The 20054-nt window shown below is 35.1% G+C and overlaps 1 protein-coding gene and 1 long non-coding RNA gene across 2 annotated transcripts in view; one reads left to right on the top strand and one right to left on the bottom strand.

The window, feature by feature from the left end:
- DPYD (dihydropyrimidine dehydrogenase) overlaps positions 1–20054 on the top strand; it is an 852446-nt gene that overhangs the window by 370108 nt on the left and 462284 nt on the right. The window contains exons 9-10 of the mRNA XM_045478381.1: positions 9445–9552; positions 11362–11531. Of these exons, the coding sequence (XP_045334337.1) occupies positions 9445–9552; positions 11362–11531 (278 nt within the window). The remainder of the gene's footprint in view (positions 1–9444; positions 9553–11361; positions 11532–20054) is intronic.
- The window catches only part of LOC123598293, a 53718-nt gene continuing 45074 nt past the window's right edge, over positions 11411–20054 (bottom strand). Inside the window, exons 6-7 of the long non-coding RNA XR_006712519.1 lie at positions 16950–17064; positions 11411–11517 (exon numbers count right to left, since the gene is read on the bottom strand). This is a non-coding gene — a long non-coding RNA (uncharacterized LOC123598293). The remainder of the gene's footprint in view (positions 11518–16949; positions 17065–20054) is intronic.

The raw sequence follows: 20054 nt of genomic DNA, 5'->3' as shown, positions 1-20054 counted from the left end.
ATTTAAGGAAATTGTTTTATTGCAAAAGCCAAATGAAAATGAGAAACAGAGAAAGAGGCCCAAGAGATAGAGCACACTTTAATAAATAATACCAAAAATCAAAGTGATAGGTAGAATTTTGTGACAGAAATAGGAAATTACATTCATATATCTTTTCTAGAAGAGAGGGTTTAATGAGATCTTATGTTTATATGAAAATTAAATTTTAATTATTTAAATAACTTCTGCTAATTATAAGAAAATTAGAATGTTACAAAAGTATGAAGAAAAATACCTTTTTTTGTCCAATATTTTGTTGTTTTGGTTGTTTCATATGTCTCTTTATATGAAAAGCAATAGATAAGATAGATCCTGAGTACAGGAATTATTTGTCAGGAAGTAAAATACATCCAAAGATATTTTGTACATTTTTTTTTTAATTCTTGGGCATTATTTTATCAATTAAAATAGTCTCTATTGGGGCGCCTGGGTGGCGCAGTCGGTTAAGCGTCCGACTTCAGCCAGGTCACGATCTCGCGGTCCGTGAGTTTGAGCCCCGCGTCGGGCTCTGGGCTGATGGCTCAGAGCCTGGAGCCTGTTTCCGATTCTGTGTCTCCCTCTCTCTCTGCCCCTCCCCCGTTCATGCTCTGTCTCTCTCTGTCCCAAAAATAAATAAACGTTGAAAAAAAAATTAAAAATAAAAGTCTCTATTTTGTTGCAAATGTATAAAGGGAACAAAAAATATGAGACCAAAATGCATAGTGAACCATAGTCCCATTTTGTTATATGAAATTGCTGGATATTTCATGACAGATTAAAAGGTTCTCCAGAAGATTTTTAATATCAGCTTATAGATATTGCACTTGCAAGTACACTGCTTTCTTAATATATTTATATTGTTTTCACCCATACATACTACTCTAAGTTGGAGCCTGGTATTCAGTTCTAATATGAAGTGATATGAACTGATCTCATTAGTGTGATAGAACTTGTGTGTATCTTCTACACAAAGTGATAAAAAAGAGCTGAAGTACATTTGTAATTTAACAATGTAGGAAGTGTCATCTTTGGTTATTTCATTCTCTTCTCCAATGCTCTTTAAAATTTACTGTTTTATAAATTAAATACAAAAGACCTTAATTCAGCATTTATCAGATTTTCAAAATTGTATGAGCGCTCAGTACTTCTCTTGCTTCTGGATTTCATTATTGTTACATGTTTCTGTATAGAAAAATACCATATGTAATGGGAAAAAATATGATTTGAGATGGTGACTCCATTCATAACATTTTTTTTTAAAGTCTTCATCTTGTTATGCTCTAACTGATTGTGTGATATACACGATTAATGCATGTAGTCACATTGGGAGAGAAACTAGACAGCAGTTACATGAAACAGATGTTTAATGGGGATTTGAAAAATCGATGAAATGAACACTATTGTGATGCATGGTGATATGATTTCATATGTGTTATATTGAATCACTCCATTCTTTCTGAATTCAGTCTGAACTAAACGTATTTACAGTGGGGCATTGGGGAAAAGATGGGGAGTTATATTGAGAAAGGAAGCACAATAGGGCATCATTGATCTGTTCTCTTTCTAATCAATCTATAGATCCTAGAATGATAACCCATATGGCACTGTTGTCCCTTGGAAATAAGCTATAAATCCTTTGAATCATATAAGTGGTCTGTAAGTGCAGATGAAAAACTTTATATTCCACTGTGGAATTCTGGAATGCTTAGGTCCTTGAAAGGAATATGTTACTTCTATATTGTAATCCCAACTGTTTGGGCTTGGTATAAGATTAGTTTGCCTTTTCTAATAAGTATAGAACCACATATAGATACATATATATATCCATAAATACACATATTTACTGTTTTATTCTTAAATCCTCATATCTTATATACAACCATTTAAATGGGTTTTTTCAATTAATTGCAATAGCTTCTCTTTTTGGAAGTTTTACTGTGTCTTTTTATCATGTGAGCCTTTATTTTCCATGGTTTTTATATTTTACCCAAGACAATAATAATGGCTTACATTTCAGTGGTGTTCTAAATTTACCAGGGTACTTTTATGTGCACTTTTCTATGTAATTTTCAGCTCAACTCTACATCAGGCAGGACTATTTTCATTCTAAAATCAAAGAATTTGGTTATAGTATTGGCTAATTTTACCCAGTACAGCTGGAAAGGGGAAATGGTGAAACTGGAACCCAGTTCTCCAGACTCATAGGTCAGTCGTCTTTGAGACATGATGTTACTCTAACTGCTCCCATTCGAAAACCAAATTAAACCTTAGAGAGTCTTAATCTTGCTACTTTCCTGGTTCTGATGCACATGTGGTTTGAGTCCATTGTAGTCTGTGTAATGAATGAGGTTAGAATACCCTGGTTTGGCTATAGTCTTTTATTCTAGCCAAGGTTACTAAGTTTTATGGACTCTAATACCAATCTGCCTAACACTGACCACTTAAATGTGTAACAATATTAATTGTATATATCATGGACTAGATGGACACTTAATTTATGTCTCTCCAAATGTATCATTTTATTAAATAATTTTTTTACGGAGGGAATGCAAATAAAAGGAAGCATTTCACATCTATGCAAAAAGCTTTACATTTGTTTTCATTTAATTCTAACAATATATGAGGCTGCTGCTGCTGCTGCCCAGGAAGAGTAATATACTTGCCCAAGGTCATAATAGCTAGTAAGTGCTAAAACTAGAATTTTAATGCAGAAAGTTTGACTTTAGAGTTTTGCTCTTATTCAATATACTCTGTTTACAAATAATGATAGAAATAAGTCTGTTGGAATTAAGATTTTTTTAAAAAAAGGTTTAATAAACAAAAAATAAAAGCAATGTTTATGCAGGGACATTTCTTTTACAAAGACATGGGTGGATGGCTGTGGTAGATAGCCTGGTTTCCCTCAGTGAGAGTTTGTTTAATGAATCCATGTGTAATCTGCACATTTGAATGTTCTTCCTCATGTAGCACCATTCCCCAAAGTAGGCTCAGGAAATGAGGACTGAGAGCACAAAACATGATTTCTTCTTGGAGAAGAAAGTGAAATATCAGGTACAAAAGTACGTGGAAAAGTGGAAAACTTAAGACATTTGCCATCAGGTGCATTTTGCTATTTTCAGCCACTTATGAATAGTGACATAATCAGTGGGATTTTATCTACTAACATCTTATTGAAAAAGCACTTGTATGGAATAACCATAATTGATATACCTGCATAAAGTTTGGTATTCTAGAGCATTACCCATTTCTGTAAACCGCAGTCTTTTGCCAGGAACCTGAGGCAGTCTCTCAGTGTTCTGTCTTTACATCTGTGGGATTTGTGAGGCTATCTCCTGTGACAGGTTTATCTGATCACCGTCTTTCCCATGCCAGCTTGGCTGTCATTCAAGTGGATGTCTTCAAGAATGAAAGGAATCACACGAATGCTTGCTCCATTCAATTAACACCAAAAAGTGAGCCAGCGAAGTCACACAGACAGACATTATAAAATCTGAAGAATTCCTAACCATGTCCTACCATCCTATGAAGACCTAGACTTAAAAGCTTATTTCTCCTCTATTACTTACTAGATGATAACATGAAGCAGAATATTTAATATCCTATTAGTGTTAATTTAAGTTGTGCAGAAGTTAATATAAGCACAAAAGTTTATTATATACACTACTGGTATTTATTCTGTAGCTGTTCCAGAGAGAGGTGCTTTCGAAACACAACAGAGATACATATTTCAAAGAATATCAAATATTGAAAAATAGCCAGCAGGGGCGCCTGAGTGGCGCAGTCGGTTAAGCATCCGACTTCAGCCAGGTCGCGATCTCGCGGTCCGTGAGTTCGAGCCCCGCGTCGGGCTCTGGGCTGATGGCTCAGAGCCTGGAGCCTGTTTCCGATTCTGTGTCTCCCTCTCTCTCTGCCGCTCCCCCGTTCATGCTCTGTCTCTCTCTGTCCCAAAAATAAATAAACGTTGAAAAAAAAATTTAAAAAAAAAAAAAAAGAAAAGAAAAATAGCCAGCAGATACCCAAGAGGAATGCACTTAAGAAGGAAAACAATTCAAAAAGGAATTGTACTAGAGAAAATAATCACAAAACAAAGATACAGACTATACAAGCAGACTGTCTTTTCTCTACCACTAGACTGAAACCTGGCCACAGACACATTGTGTATTGTGTGCATATCTGTAGCCTTACAGTGAAGCATTTAATGCATACATGTTAAATGATTTAGACATCACTTGTTATGCAGCTTCACGTTATAATGGGGCTTAATTGCAACATTTTATAAGAAAAAGGCAGCATTTTAGTCAATGCTGAAGCATAGACTCTATAACCAGACTGTCCCAGTTAGAAATTGACACTGCTACTTACTTGTTCTGTGACTGTTGGCAAAGTTACTTAACATATATGTGTCTTAGTTTCCTCATATCTAAAATGCAGAAAATGTTAGTTGTCTCAGAGAATTGTAGTGAAAATGGAATGAGTTAATATATAAAAATCACCTATATGCCAGGATTTAGAACAGCGATTGTAATGTAAGTAATCAATAAGTTAGACTTTATGTAAATATCAGCAGAATTTTTTTTAATTTATTTTAGGAGAACCTGAGAATTATTATTTTGCAATAGGTCTTAAGGAGGTGTTCTTTTGTATAAATATATGCTGAAATACCAAAACTTTAGTAACTATTCTAGGGGAACAAAGAAACTATCTGGTCTTCTTGGAAGACAGAGAACACTGTACATCTACTAAGCTAAGTTGTTTTGTTTGTCAAATCTTTGTCAATTCTTCTTTATTCACAAACCTTCTCCCCACTGAAAGGTGAATTAAAAAGTCATTTCAGTGTCATTTTGAACTCGTTCTGATAGAGACACATACCTTATTTATTAATATGCCACCTACTCTCATGGAAATCTTCTTTTGATAGATGGGTATTTGCAAGTTTCATTATCTTTCATATTTCACTTAAGATTGCTTCATTTTTCTTTTTTTTTTTTTTTGTAGCACTTTGTTTAAATTTGCTAAGGTTTAATACTTTACTTTAAGCTCTATTCTTTCCTTGCCATAATATGTGAAATTTGAAAGAATTGATAAACTACAGAATAATAAGCCTATCATATTATTAATAGCTAATGTTTAGTGAGCATTCACTATGTTTTAGGGCTCAATGCTTAAGATAGAGGGATGGATGGGTGGATGGATGGATGGATAGGTAGATAGATAGATAGATTCCTTTAAATCTCACATCAATGAGAAAAGTATTAGTAGTGGTAGAATCATTAGGAGATATATAGATGTAGATATATTATATAATTTATCTCAAGGAATTGGCTTATGTAATTGTGGGAGCTAGCAAATTCAAAACCTGTGGGCTGGGCCAGAAGGCAGAATTTCTTTTTTCTCAGGGAAACTTCAGTTTTATTTTTAAGGCCTTTCCACTAACTGGATGAGACCTACTCAGAATTATCAACATAATCTCCTTTACTTAACGTAAACTGATTGTAGATGGTAACCATATTTACAAAATGCCTTCATAGCAATACCTAGATTAGTGTTTGATCATATCATTTGATGGCCTAGCAAATTACATATAAAACTGGCCATCAGGAGTTCCTGGGTGGCTGAGTTGGTTAAGCGTCCGACTTCAGCCCAGGTCATGATCTCACAGTTCGTGGGTTCAAGCCCCACATCGGGCTCTGTGCTGACAGCTTAGAGCCTGGAGCCTGCTTCGGATTCTGTGTCTCCCTCTCTCTCTTCCCCACTCAAACTCTGTCTCTCTCTGTCTCAAAAATAAATAAATATTTTTTAAAAAAATTTAAAACTGACTATCACAAGCACTCACGCAAGATCACAGAGCTGGTAAATGGGAGAGGAAGAACTCACACGGAAGTTTGTCTAATGACAAAAGTCCTGCTCTTAATTACCCCACAGCATCATGGTTAGCAGATGCTAGGGTACTTTTGCCAGTTGGGCCAGACTACCAAACAGTCTGAAGGAAAGCTCCAGATGCACTGTCCTAGGACATAAGGGGTGAAGAGCTCCGTGGACCTTGGGACTTCAAAAGTATGTATGCCCTGGAATGTGGTTAAACAGGCTGCAGGAATAACATAACAGTCCTGTACCATTTTGGGCTCATTTTTTCTCTCCTGAAGCCAATATCCATAAGTCAGAACATCTAACCAGTGCCCTCTTGAACATTTATAGAGAGAATCTGATCCAGTAAATGCTAAATTCATTAGAGTGATAAATGCAGAATGGGTTAAAAGCACAGGGAACTCAGTTGTCCTTGTCAGTGTCTTGATCCAAGGGAAAAAATGAAATTTAAATTTTGCCAAAGGTTTTTTCTTGTGAAATAATAAGCTTTGCAGGATAGGAAAAGTCATTTCCATGGATCCGGTGGTGTGTTCAATAAAAATGCCTTGCATTTCTTTAGATAAGTTATTTTAGCAATGGATCTATAGAAAATAATCACAGATGTAAAGTTCCCTCTCTGCCTTAACCATGGTAAGTAGTAAAAAAGATCAGATTAGGAGTTAGTAAAGGGAGGATTTTAGACCTTATTGACAATAGATGTGGAACTCTTATCTGCCACATACATTTTCTGTGCTTTGTTTTTGATCTGCTTTAAAGATTTTGGTTTGTCGTACCTCCTTGAAATTGCATAGTACTTCAGGTTGTTTTTCCTGTGTCTTTTTAATAGAAAAATGAAGTGCTACAGAACAGATGCTGTCTAATATAGTGGTATAAGAAGGGGGATGAGTCCATATTTAAAGTTTGATATGTGGCATATCTATATCTATATCTATCTATCTATCTATCTATCTGTGTGTATATATATATATATATGTGTGTGTATATATATATATACATATATATATGTATATATATATATACATTAGGTGAATCAAGTGTAGCTTAAACTACAGTCATCTTTTAATAGCTTTCAAGAAAAATTGTTTTGCCATTAGAGTCTTCAAGTAATATTCAGCTATTTTCATGTAACCATAACCATTCCCTACCCCAGTCTTTCTAAAAGAATTACATGAATAACCACACATTTGTGTAATAGTTTCCACATTATAAATATACCTCAGGAGTAATCTTTTATGTCAGAAAATGAAGAAACAGTCCTATCCCATTTCATTTATAAAGCCGAAGCACTGTATGTTAACTACCTGGAATTTAAATAGAAACTTAAGAAAGAAAAAAGAGGCCAAAGCAAAGGTAAGTCAAATGACTTGCTTAGCCTTCCTAGATAAATAAAATAATTTTAATGACGAATGATCTTAAACTAATCTGTGAGCAAAGGGCAAATCTTCAGGAGGAAAGAATGCTGGACAGGGAAGAAAAATGTTTGATTTAATTTGAAGGGACAACAGTGGTCTATTCCTGGTTACACACTCACTCAATCTACAAGCACCTTCAGCTTTCAAATCAGATAAGTACCTACCTTATCACACATGACAAAAGTCATTCTTGAGCCATGCTTATTACTCTGTGTATCCACCAAGAAATACTCATTGCTCTTCATTTAACTATAAAATGAAATCTTATCTCTCCAGAATAACCCAGAGTTTGGGGAAGTAAATAAAATTACACTGTAAATTTTCCCCTCTGTTTATGGAATTGAAATGACTTAATTCTTCACTTTGCTTTGTTTATACTTTGAAAAACATTAGTCTGTTATTCATTTTCTTTTCAAAATTTTGGCGGTTCTTTCCTAATTATATGGTTGTACATGCACGTTGTAGAAATTTTAGAAAATAAATAATGAAAAAATAGAATATCCACAGTCCTACCACCAGGAATGATCACTGTTGAGATTTTATAAAAATTGAATCAAACTATACAGAGTTTTGTATCCTGATAGTTCATTTAACACTATTTTGATTACAGTCCAATACCATATTTTTCAAATATTTATTTTAATGGCTGCATTGTGTTGTCTCTTCTAAAGTAAAACTCATTTATCCATTTTATTGGCATTTTGGTGTTCCCTCATTCTCTCTCTCTCTCTTTGCATTGACTGTTTTTGTATGTTAAATCTTACTTTTTTAATGTTTACTTATTTTTGAGAGAGAGAGAGAGAGAGGGAGAGAGAGCACAAGCAGCACAGGAGCACAGACAGCCAGAGACATAGAATCTGAAGCAGGCTCCAGGCTCTGAGCTGTCAGCACAGAGCCCAACATGGGGCTCATACTCATAAGTGGTGAGATCATAATCTCAGCTGAAGTCGGACACTTAACCAAGTTAGCCACCCAGGTGCACCTGTACATTAAATCTTCATTTGCATGTCTTAGTGTTTCCTTAGTATAGATTCAAAACTATTTTTCCAGAAATTGAGCATCCACCAACGTGTATTGTTTTTAAAAAAATTTTTTTAATGTTTATTTATTTTGAGAAAAAGACACAGATCATAAGTGGGGGATGGACAGAGAGAGGGGGAGACGCAGAATCTGAAGCAGGCTCCAGGCTCTGAGCTGTCAGCACAGAGCCCTATGTGGGGCTCGAACTCAACAAACTCTAAGATCATGACCTGAGCTGAAGTCGGTCGCTTAACCAACTAAGCCACCCAGGTGCCCCCAATGTGTATTTCTATCAAAAGATCACTACAAGTCCCATCTTTACCCTTGCCACATAGTCTAATTTTCTTAAATCTTTTACTTCTTAATAGACAGGAAATCATATGTCATTGTTTTCATTTACAGTTCTTAGATTACTAATATAGTTAACATTTTGGTGCTTACAAGCTATTTATATTTTTCATTTTCCCAATTTTGTTATCCATTGTTTATGCTTCTATTGAAAAGTCAATCTGTTCCTTATTGAGTTGAGAAACTTCTTTATATAGTAAAGAGCTTTTATTTGTTAAAATATTACTTTGGTTAATCATTTGCCTTTCATTTATTTATAATATTTTTGTATTATAGAAATAGCTGATTTTTTGTGGTAAAATACATCTTTTTCTTTAAAGTTTTTTTTTTTGTTTTTTACTTTTCTTAGAATGATCTCTCATATTCAAGAATTAGAAATATATGTATCCATATTGTATTTTAGTTTTGTGATGATTTTTTTAATATGCGTTACTTTAATACACTGGAAACTTATTTTTATTTATGACAGGAGGAAATAATAGTACCTGACTTTCCCTTTAACACTAGATGGACTTGTATGTGTGTGTATCCATGTTTCTGTATACTCATAGGTGTGCTTGGATGTGTGGTTTATGATTTGCGCTTAGTTATATAGTAAAGGTATACATTAAGATTCATTATAATTTGTTATATACATTTTTATGTTGATTTGCTTATAGATTTTTTTCATCTCAGAACCACATTATTTTAATGATTTCAGCTTTCTACTTTTTTTTTTAAATATACAATAGGAAAAGTCCCTTCTTCTGCTAATAAGATTTTATAAATTTTTATTACTTAGGTTTGCCAGACCCCAATAAAAACCACATCTTCAAAGACCTGACACAGGACCATGGATTTTACACATCCAAAGACTTTTTGCCACTTGTAGCCAAAAGCAGTAAAGCAGGTATAGTGTTATTTTGTATTCTTAATGTTGCCTATTACCTATGTCGTTTGTCTATTATAAATCTATATTAAATCTTGACACAGGAGGTCATTGTTCAGAGCTCAAATCACTTTTGTTAACACCAACATAAATTTAAAGAAAGTATGATATAATAGTTTTCCAGGATCATCTATTTGTTTATTCTTCCAATCAAACATCATCATAAGGAATTTTCACTCTATTGTATATAGGTCTAAACTGCATCATGTAAAATTGCTTCTCTGTAAGAGTCTTAAACAAACATTGGAAGATGTTCTTAAAAGAAAAGGCAGGAACTTCCATTTGGGAACTATTTTGTATTATATATTATATTATAACTATATATGTTATATATTACATTTATAAAATACATATATTTTTAAATTTTAAAATAGGCCAAATTTTCACATAAAGCATCATTTGTGTCTAAAGAGGCAGAAAGACCCAGTCTCTTGCTGAACAGCAATCTTATGAAGTTAAATGAAAACACTTTGATAAACACCCTAGTATTTAGTCTCGGTGTAATACCATTTCATACAGCCCAAGAGAAGCAACCAGAAACTAAAGCAACCAGTCCGATACTTTGCTTGGATGAGTCATTGTCTTAGTGGTAAAGAAGCTACAATATATCCTCCAAAACCAGATCATCTAAACCCTTTAAGCATACCTTCTCAAAGTCTTGAACTTCAGCTATTCCAACGTCTAATTACATGTGAAAAGATAAGAACTTACATTTTTATCCACAATTTAAAAAGACAAGAAACTTCTCTGTAAGGTCATTCTGCAGAAGTTTCTATCTAAACATGTGTACCACCTGCACCTTCACCGTCCCAGGAGAGGGGGATCCTTCTGTACCTGCAACCCTTTCTAAGGAAGATCATAGTACATATAGCCTAGATTTGAGAATTATAGAGGGCCATTATGTAATCCCAAATGCAAACTCTTCCAAGCAAAACGATTACAGTTACCGAGATTATAGGCCTATGCTATCCGTGGAGCCATTCCAAAAATTATAGTAATTTATCTTATCAACAGTCTTATTTAATCTGATAACACATGATACCTAACATATAGGGAAACCTGCATTTTACTTCTTTACAAGAATCTTCATATGGACATCAAATCTTCATAGACATGTCCTTAAAAAATGGACACTTGCAAAGTCATATTTCTTTCATAGTTCTATTTTTCAAACAAAACCAGGGGAAAACTGTAAAGGATAAAAAAGTTCATTTTAACTGTTTCAAGAAAATAGTTGTTAAAAATTCTTCAGTTAGATAGAAAGCACTTATCAGCACATAAATTTTCAGAGTTTCCGAAATATAATATATAGCAGGTCTCTATGTTAGAAATCTTATCAGGTAATATCTAAATGAAGTATTTTCATGAAGTGCTGTGAATTATGTTATCCCAGATGGTAAAGATCACTTTTCCTACTGATAAGCAGAAATGTAATGATACCAAGTTAAAAATACATGTCATGATTTTGACAGTGTTTTAATTGATTGATTCCAGTTTGTTATGACCTAAACTCTCCAAAATGTGTAGCAGCTATCCTTCTAGAAGGAAAAAGGAAGTTAAAGGTAGTGACTATGAAATTACATATATGAGCATATTTTTAAAATGGGAATAAAACTGTCTTTCAATGAAGCAGAATAATTTGATAGTGACACTCCATCCTCGAAAACTGCAAGATGCAATTTTACACTGCTTTGAGTACAAGTATCTTTTGAGCTGTCATGCAGAAATGGTTTCTCTACTTGAAAATGGGGTTTTCCTTTCATCATTCAGGGATGTGCGCCTGTCACTCTCCATTGCCGTCGATACGGGGAGTCGTGATTGTACTCGGAGCTGGAGACACTGCTTTTGACTGTGCAACATCCGCTTTATGTTGTGGAGCCCGCCGCGTGTTCATCGTCTTCAGAAAAGGCTTTGTTAATATAAGAGCTGTCCCCGAGGAGGTAAAATGGAACCATCAGAAAATATGGAGTTGTAATGTAACAGATTTTAGGAGACGAAGCTGTTAATGTTCAGTCTCCTGGTTAAATTATTAGAATGTTCTTGAAATTGTGAAATGCAAATTTAAAAAATCTGGGCTACCCATAGTTTTTTTTTTTTTTTTTTTTCTAATTCAGACATTCAAAGTAAAAGAAAATTATTTTATAATACTGATTTGGATAAAATGAAAAATTCATTTTTGTCAGTACATAAGTGCTTCTTATTGTTAGTGTTAGTATCTTTTGAAATGTATAGTATGTAACTAGTAACAGTAGAATATGCTAAGTCTTCATTTCCTGAACAACAGGCACTCATCACAAAATGTAGGGATAGTTGGAGAATGTGGTAATTAGAGACCTTTGGAATTCTATATAAGCCAAGTTTTGAGCTCCATTCAAAGTTATATGTCTTGGTCATACGGTCAATTCATTATGCTGGGAAGCCAATAGAACAAAGAGATTGCCATTTATTATTTTTTTAAGAGCTCTGTTGTAAGCATTATTTAGAATTAATAATTGGTTAACTTACTAAAAATGACAGATTTAAAATGATTTCATCCTTACAAGTGACTGGTGACTAATCTTGGGTGAGGCATCAGCTGGGTACATTTACCATGGACTTCTCAAATTTTAATGCTATTAGGCAAAGATAATGCCTTTTAAAGGATATTAGTTCTGAGAACAAAAACAAAACATATTTGTAGAAATATAAATTACTCATTTTATCCAGATCAGTATGATGAATGTAATTTGCTTTAGAATGCCTTACTATATTTGGAGTCTCTATACCAGGTAAGAATTATAACTGTAGTCAATAGGTGATTTGTCACATGTAGATTAACCACAATCCAGATTAATCTCACTAAGATATCAGAGTCCCCACTAGTTCATGGCTGGGTTTCAGACGTCAGCTTTATTCTCTGGGCTTTCTTTTATCATTTTACCCATTCAAGCTTTTTTTCCAAAATCTGAGGTAGAGATGGTCTTATAATCTTGGGAGTTTTTTGTTTTGTTTTGTTTTGTTTTTTCTGGAGCACTATCTACATCGTCAATTAATACAATTCCATTATGTTACAAATAAAAAGAAAACAGCCATACTGGAACAGCGATAGTGGGATGAAGTGACTTGCCTAAGATAAAAGAGGATGGGAGCTAATTTTATTCATCTTTGTGTCTCCATGCATAGCACAGAACCTCCACAAAGTATAAGTACTTGACACATATGTTTTGAACTAAATATTGTAAATATTTTTCTTCTGATTCCAATGTCAAATAAGTTTTGATTAGAAAGGCTGCACCCTTAGAGTTGGAAGGGAAGATGACCCTGGACAGAAAGGCCAGTGTACTTTATACTTTATCTTATAGTCATCTTCCATTAACAAAGGTAACTAGAAATGAGTGGTGGCTGTTTCTTCCACCTTCAGTAGAATGTACACAAAAAATGAGACCAGGTAATTACTTGAGAGGGTAGAAGTAGAAATAATTTATTTATCTATTTAATCAATCAATCGACCTACATTTATTGAACATCCATTTGTGTACCAGGCATTGTTCTAGGCAATTTTAATACAACTGTAATACAGCTTGTACCTAGTGACAGAAGACACTTGATAAGCAAACAAATTAACTGTCACATAAATAGTATTTTGAAAGGTGATTAGTGCTATGGAGAAAAGTTAATTAATATAGAAGTATAAGGAGTGTGTATTTGGGGAGAGGCTACAGTGGAAGAGGTGGCAGGATTTGCCATTTTAAATAGGGTAGTCCAGGAAGGCCTTTCTAAAAAGATGACTTTAGGGCATAGAAATGAAGACTGAGGGAATGTAGACATCTGGGAACAAAACATTCCAGGGAAGGCAAAGGCATCCACCTTTGATTGAAAAAGGCCCTTAAACTTCTGAGAATATAAATAAATAAATAAATAAATAAATAAATAAATAAGGTAAGTCAGTATGATTGGAACAGAGTAAGGGAGGACATGATGTGGTACACTGGGTGAGGTCTTATAGGCATTCATAAGGCCTTTAGTTTTTATTTTGTGTGAAAGAGGAAACCATTGGACTGCTTTGAGCAGAGAAGCACCAAGATCTGAGTTAAATTTCAGGGGCACCTGAGTGGCTCAGTTGGTTAAGCATCTGACTTCAACTCAGGTCATGATCTCACCGTTCATGAGTTTGAGCCCCGTGTCTGTCTCCATGCTGACAGCTCAGAGCCTGGAACTGCTTTGGATTCTGAGTCTCCTTCTCTCTCTGCCCCTCCCTGCTTGCATACTGTCTCTCTCTCTCTCTCTCTCTCAAAAATAAATAAGTATTTAAAAATCAATCAATTAATAAATAAGTAAATTTTAAAAGGACCGCCCTGTTGAAAATTGATTAACGATGTTCGGGTCAGTAGCACGGAGGCTGTTAGAGGCTAATTGAAAGAGTAGGCTATTAGTCAATGGGACCACATTTTGGGACAGAAAGGATGAGTCCAGGCATAGTTTGGTTGTCAGGCCAGAGTTTACTGGGCTGAACCATGGTTTCCAAACTGTTGAAAAGCAATAGGTCTGTGGAATAACAGGTAACACTGCAGTACAGTACTGTAACTGCAGTACAGCTCAGTAGAACTCAAGTGGCTCTGAGTCCTAATTAAAACTATAAAAACAAATGTTTGGATGTATATTATTGGCTTACAAGAAATCACATTTTTTATATGATCTAAGAACTTCTTCATGGGGCACCTGGGTGGCTCAGTTAGTTAAGCTTTTGACTTCGGCTCAGGTCACGATATCACGGTTTGTGGGTTAGAGCCCCGCGTCAGGATCTGTGCTGACAGCTCAGAGCCTGGAGCCTGCTTCAGATTCTGTGTCTCCCTCTCTCTCTGTTCCTCCCTGCCTGTGCTCTGTCTCTCAAAAATAAATTAAAAAACCCTAAAAACAAAACAAAAAAAAAACCTTCTTGACTGTGAGCTCCATAAGAACAGGAGCCATGGTCAGCTCTCCTGGTTCCTTTGTTTCTTCCCCCTGCCTACCGCAGTGGTGCCATATATAAAGTCTTCAACAAAGAATTGGGAAATTAGTATTTTCTGAGGGGAATTGGCTTCCAGGGCTCCTGGCATCAAAAGAGCTAGTACTTTCCAGGTTAGATTCGTGTTATAGTAATAGGCCTTTGAAGGTTCATTTGGTAATTTTAAGTGAAATTCCTCAACATGAGAGAAGGAATAATATGTAACATATTTTCAGAACATGCATAGATTTTAGGGTTGGGTTATTGGCCATTGCTCGTGCTTTTTTAGGATTGGGGGTTTTAGGATTTAGCATTTCCAGAGGTTGTGATATTAATCCCTCCTGTCCATTACTTGGTTTTGTTATGTCAAAAGAGGGCCCTTGGCATGGCCAGCACTAGCACTTATGAAACTGGAAAGTCAGGAGGAAGTTCAACACTCCAAGACAAGGTCCTCAGGGAATATGTTCTAGGAAAAAATATTAACCGACAAGAAAAATTTAATAGCATACCCAATTTCTTTGTATTTCTCCTCTTTCTCTTATGCTTTCTACCCCTAATGCACTCAACCTGCAACCACACTTGGATTCTTTAAAGTCAGCGAAGAATGAGAAAAATGGATATTTAGAGTTTCTCTCAAATATGAGTATCGTTTAATGGGTTTGGGCTCTTGGATGGAATTTGGGAATTACATGTATTTTTGTTGGTTAAGGTCCTCACCATTAAGCATGTCAGCATGCATATATTCTAAGCTTCAGTCTAATTCTCAGATGGTCATAGAGGGAGGACAATACAGAGCAATAGTGCTCTCATCCTTTAGTGACAAATATGAATTATTATTATAAAGGCCAGTTATATTTAACATTACATTGTTAGTAACAAAGAACAGTGTGATTGGATCCAGAAATGTTTTAATCTCCTAAAGTGGGAGGCAACACCTAATAGATTCAGCAGTGATAGCCATATCCCAGTTTTCAAATGCAGATGTTCTCAAATTTCCGTATGCATCAGAATCACCTGGAGGGCTGGTCATACATAGCTTGCTGGGCCCTGGTTCCAGAGGTTCTAATTCCAGACGTCTGGAAGGGGCCTGAGAATTTGCATTTTTAACGAGTTTCTTGGTGATGCTGAGACTGCGATCCACTGCTCTCATGTATCATCCATGTAGTTTCCAGCTGTCTAATTAGAGCCATTGGCAGTGTGCTGTTTTGGGGCGCTTTCCATCTTAGTTAAGAAAGCATTAATGCTACAGAATATAGGTTTGATGAAACGAAGATATGGAGGCATCATCAGCATATTGATGGAATTCTGATTCCAAATGTCTTTCAGTCTCCCTTGTGGCCTCACACACATGCTAAATAGGATGCTACTGACAAACTAGCACTTCTTAGCTGTGCGTCCTTAGGGAAACCAGCCAATCACTCAGCACTATCCTCTAAGAAGATGAGGGAAAATCTGTTAATAATTCCCTCCAGTACTTTCTGCAAGCTTAAATAGGTGAGATTAAATTTCACAGGATAACAGAATCCCCCAAAATGCTGGTATTAAAAGCTGTTGACAGATCAGATAAAACTGCAAGAATGCTTTAGGCAGTTGGGAATCCCTAAAAGGAGGCATGAAGGTCAGGACTCAGCAGACCTGCTTGAGTAGATAAATTTAAAGGATAAGGTTCAGGAAGAACTTTGTAGTTCTTATTATTACTGAGAAGTATCACTTATTAATTATTACTGGTACAAAATTATTTTACTAGTACGATGCCACCCACCAATTTTAAGAATCTATTGTTCACATATTCAGTTTTTTAATATCAGGAAAACATGATAGATCTTTAATTCTGTTATATTTAAAATGGGCTCTCCTCTATAGCACTTGCCAGTGCCCCTTGGCTTCCCCCCTATTCATTTGCTAAAATGTTAACTGATTTACCTTTGATATGCCTGTCTCCATATATTTTAGCTATTCTGGAGGTCAACTCTTTGGTAATTAATGCTACTTTATTATTTTTTTAATAATAAAAATAACAGTGCCAGATTACCTAGTCTGTTAGTCAAAATCTGTTACTGCAACTCTGAAATAATGCATTTTCTTTTTTTTTGAAATAATACATTTTCATGTGAAAGAATGCACTTTTTAGTTGACTCCTGAATACTATACAGCATACCCCATAATAGATCCTTTATGTGGCATGATCTGTGAGCCTCTCCTCAGACATTTTGAATATCAAATGATGACGTTTATGCTACATTCATTGACACTTTCATTGTCTACATCTTGCTGACTACGCATTTTCCTGGAAATAACTAATGCTTTCTAGTTTTTATTTAATTTTAAGAAATATGAACCTGGGACTGTTTTTAGAAAATAACCTCTATAAGCTGACAAATTTAATTTTACTTACTAAGGTGATGCTTATAGCAACTCTTCAATATTTGGCACCTGCATGTCATTTGAGTTGGTGTTCTTCATGGAAAGTAATCAGAGACCTGTTAACATGATTGCTAATATGAAGATATCTGCAAACAAACAAATAAATAAACACACCCAATTAGCCCCAAAACACAATTAGTGGCAGCTAGGGGCTCCCTGGTACTAAGATATTAAGTATACCTTTAATACTTTAATGATGGCATGGGAATGACATTCTAAGGATCTGTATGTGTTTACATTTTTGAAAAGCGTGAAAATTTAGTGTCACGTGAGAAAGTAGAATGGAACACTTGACAAGGAAGTGGCTAAAGGCTGGAGAACTTTGTTCTAGGTTACATATCCTAGTCTGAGAGTGCCCATCTGTAAAATTACTGTTGTAATTTATATGCTTCTTAAAGCTTTTTATATCCCCCAACTTCTGTATTTTGAACATTCAGACAAAGATGTCTGAATGATGTGGAATCTGGACAGGAAGTCTGTATCTCCTCATGAAATGACAGCAGCTCTATACTGAAAATTTTGGCCATCTCTATTAATATTATACTTGAAACAAGTTGCAATTAATGTGTCCCCCGTTAGTTGGAAAAGTAAAATCTGCTACATTCAAGACGTGGATATCAAAGAAGCCGGCAGGTGAAGTTGTCAGAATTCTACACTACATGTGAGAATTCAGATGGTGAGTGGGGGAAAAAAAAAAAAAAAAGACTGTAAATAGGCCAGGAGACAACAGAAGCCTGTGCTCATCAAGATTACATACTTAAAAATCTTAACTATTTTCTTCCTTTTTTTTTTCATTTTTTTAAATGTTTATTTTTGAGACACAGAGAGACAGAGCTTGAGTCGGGGAGAGGCAGAGAGACAGGGAGACACAGAATCCAAAGCAGGCTCCAGGCTCTGAGCTGTCAGCACAGAGCCTGATGTGGGGCTCGAAATCCTCAACCGGAGATCATGACCTGAGCCGAAGTCAGACGCTCAACTGACTGAGCCACCCAGGCGCCCCAAGCTTAACTATTTTCAGTAATTCCAAGGGGAGGATGATGACTACATTATATTGACTAAGAATGTCTGAGAGCTGAAAACTATATATCTTTTGAAAAGGTTTAACAATCATTTAGGATTGGTATACATATACGTATGTATGTTATCAGATCACTCTTAAGCTTTATTACATAGTAATGTGTTGTTACTCTATTAACTTTCATGTAAAAGTTAGAAGCCCTTCTCCCACTAATAATATTCCTCTCAATTTCCACTGTCTTCTTTTCTTGTCTTATCCATTGGAAATATTAAAAAGTAGTTTGCATAATTTAAAAAATATGCATGTTGGTCAGGCACAAAATTCAAAACAGAAAAGTAAATGAATAACATTCCTGAATTAATATAAAAGCAAATAGGGGCGCCTGAGTGACTCAGTTGGTTGAGCAACCAACTTTGGCTCAGGTCATGAACTCACGGTTTGTGAGTTCCACCCCAGCATTGGGCTCTGTGCTCACAGCTCAAAGCCTGGAGCCTGCTTTGGATTCTGTCTCTCTCTCTTTCTGCCCTTCCCCCGCTCACATTCTATGTCTCAAAAAATCAGCATTAAAATTTAAAAAATATATATAAAAGCTAATAATTGTCATTTTTTTAAGTAATTTTTTTTTCTTATAAAAAGGTGAACTCACGGGTGCCTGGGTGACTCACTAGGTTAAGTGTCCAATTCTTGATTTCAGCTCTGGTCATAATCTCAGTTTGTGAGATCAAACTCCACATCAGGCCTTTGCATACAGAGTCAAGCCTGCTTGGGATTCTCTCCCTCTTCTCTCTCTGCCCCTTCTCCCACTCATGCATGTGTACTCTTTCTCTCAAAATAAATAAACATTTTTTTAAAAGGTGAACTCATCCTCCAAGATCTGCTCCAAATGTCATTTTTTTTTCTTTGCAAGCTTCCTTAGTTTCTTCTTAATTAACCTCTTCTTCCTGTGAGATCTTACAACTCTTTATGCTTCCTATATTACAGCACTTGTCACATAGAATAGTTATTACTTTATACCCATCTCACAAATTAAAATGCAAGCTCCTTCAGATGGATTGGTTCATTCAATTTGTATCTGAGTCAAAGTATAGAACAATACTTGATCCAAGGTGTCATATCAGGGAATTGTGATGAATAAATAAATACTTTCGTGGCATTGTAAATCTTATAGGAAGACTTTAAATGAAAATGAAATACTCAAAATATATAATTTATACATACATACACTCAAAATTACTACTGATGGCTTTTAAAGAAGTATTTTACTTTTAAAGGTTTAAAATATCTCACATTACAGTATCAACCTAACATTAAAAGTAGATTGAAAAAAAAGTTATTTGTTCCTGGTCTTCAGTCTTTTAAAAGATAGCTAAGAATTCAAAAAAAAAAAAAAAAGGAAGAAATCATAACCAAGTAATATAAGAGGTAAAAATGAGTAAAAATTTATGAAATCAGAGATGATTAGAAGATGAGAGAGGATCCTTGTTTGAACAGAATTTACATAAAGAGGGATTTCACAATTGAAGAGGATACTGCAAAGGCACCAAAGTTACGCAGAAGATAATTTTGTGAGATACTGTGACAGCAGCCAGACATGCTTGACTACAGCAAAAAGTAAGACGAGGAGTAATAAGAGCTAGTTAGAGTGAAGAAAATCTCGTCAGTCATGAATAGTATTTAAAAATACTCTCCTCTTGTAAGAAAGGATGTATTTTATGATCTCTATGCAAAAGCATTAAAGACTCTAAATTATCCCATGCATTGCATTTCTGGCTTTTGCAGCTCAATAGTGTCACAATAAAATAGTTAAGGGGTAATTGTGTAGTATAACTCTCACATGGAAAAATGTTTCTCTCTGTTCAAGATTCTTCAATTTTAAAAGCTTAAAGTGAAAAAAACCCAAAAGACTGTAACATCGTAGTAGGTACTAAAAGGAACCTCACCTTGTGGTTTCAGCAAACTATTCTTGCCAAAGAAAAGAATAATTGCAGAATTCTAAGAGTAGTAAGCCTATCAGAATTGTTCCACTTTCCACCACTGACTGTGAACCTATATAAACTA

Source organism: Leopardus geoffroyi, chromosome C1 (genome assembly GCF_018350155.1).
Source record: "Leopardus geoffroyi isolate Oge1 chromosome C1, O.geoffroyi_Oge1_pat1.0, whole genome shotgun sequence".
Taxonomy (NCBI): Eukaryota; Metazoa; Chordata; class Mammalia; order Carnivora; family Felidae; genus Leopardus; species Leopardus geoffroyi.
The sequence above is the reverse complement of the archived record's forward strand: the minus strand, read 5'-3'. Positions and strand labels throughout refer to the sequence as shown.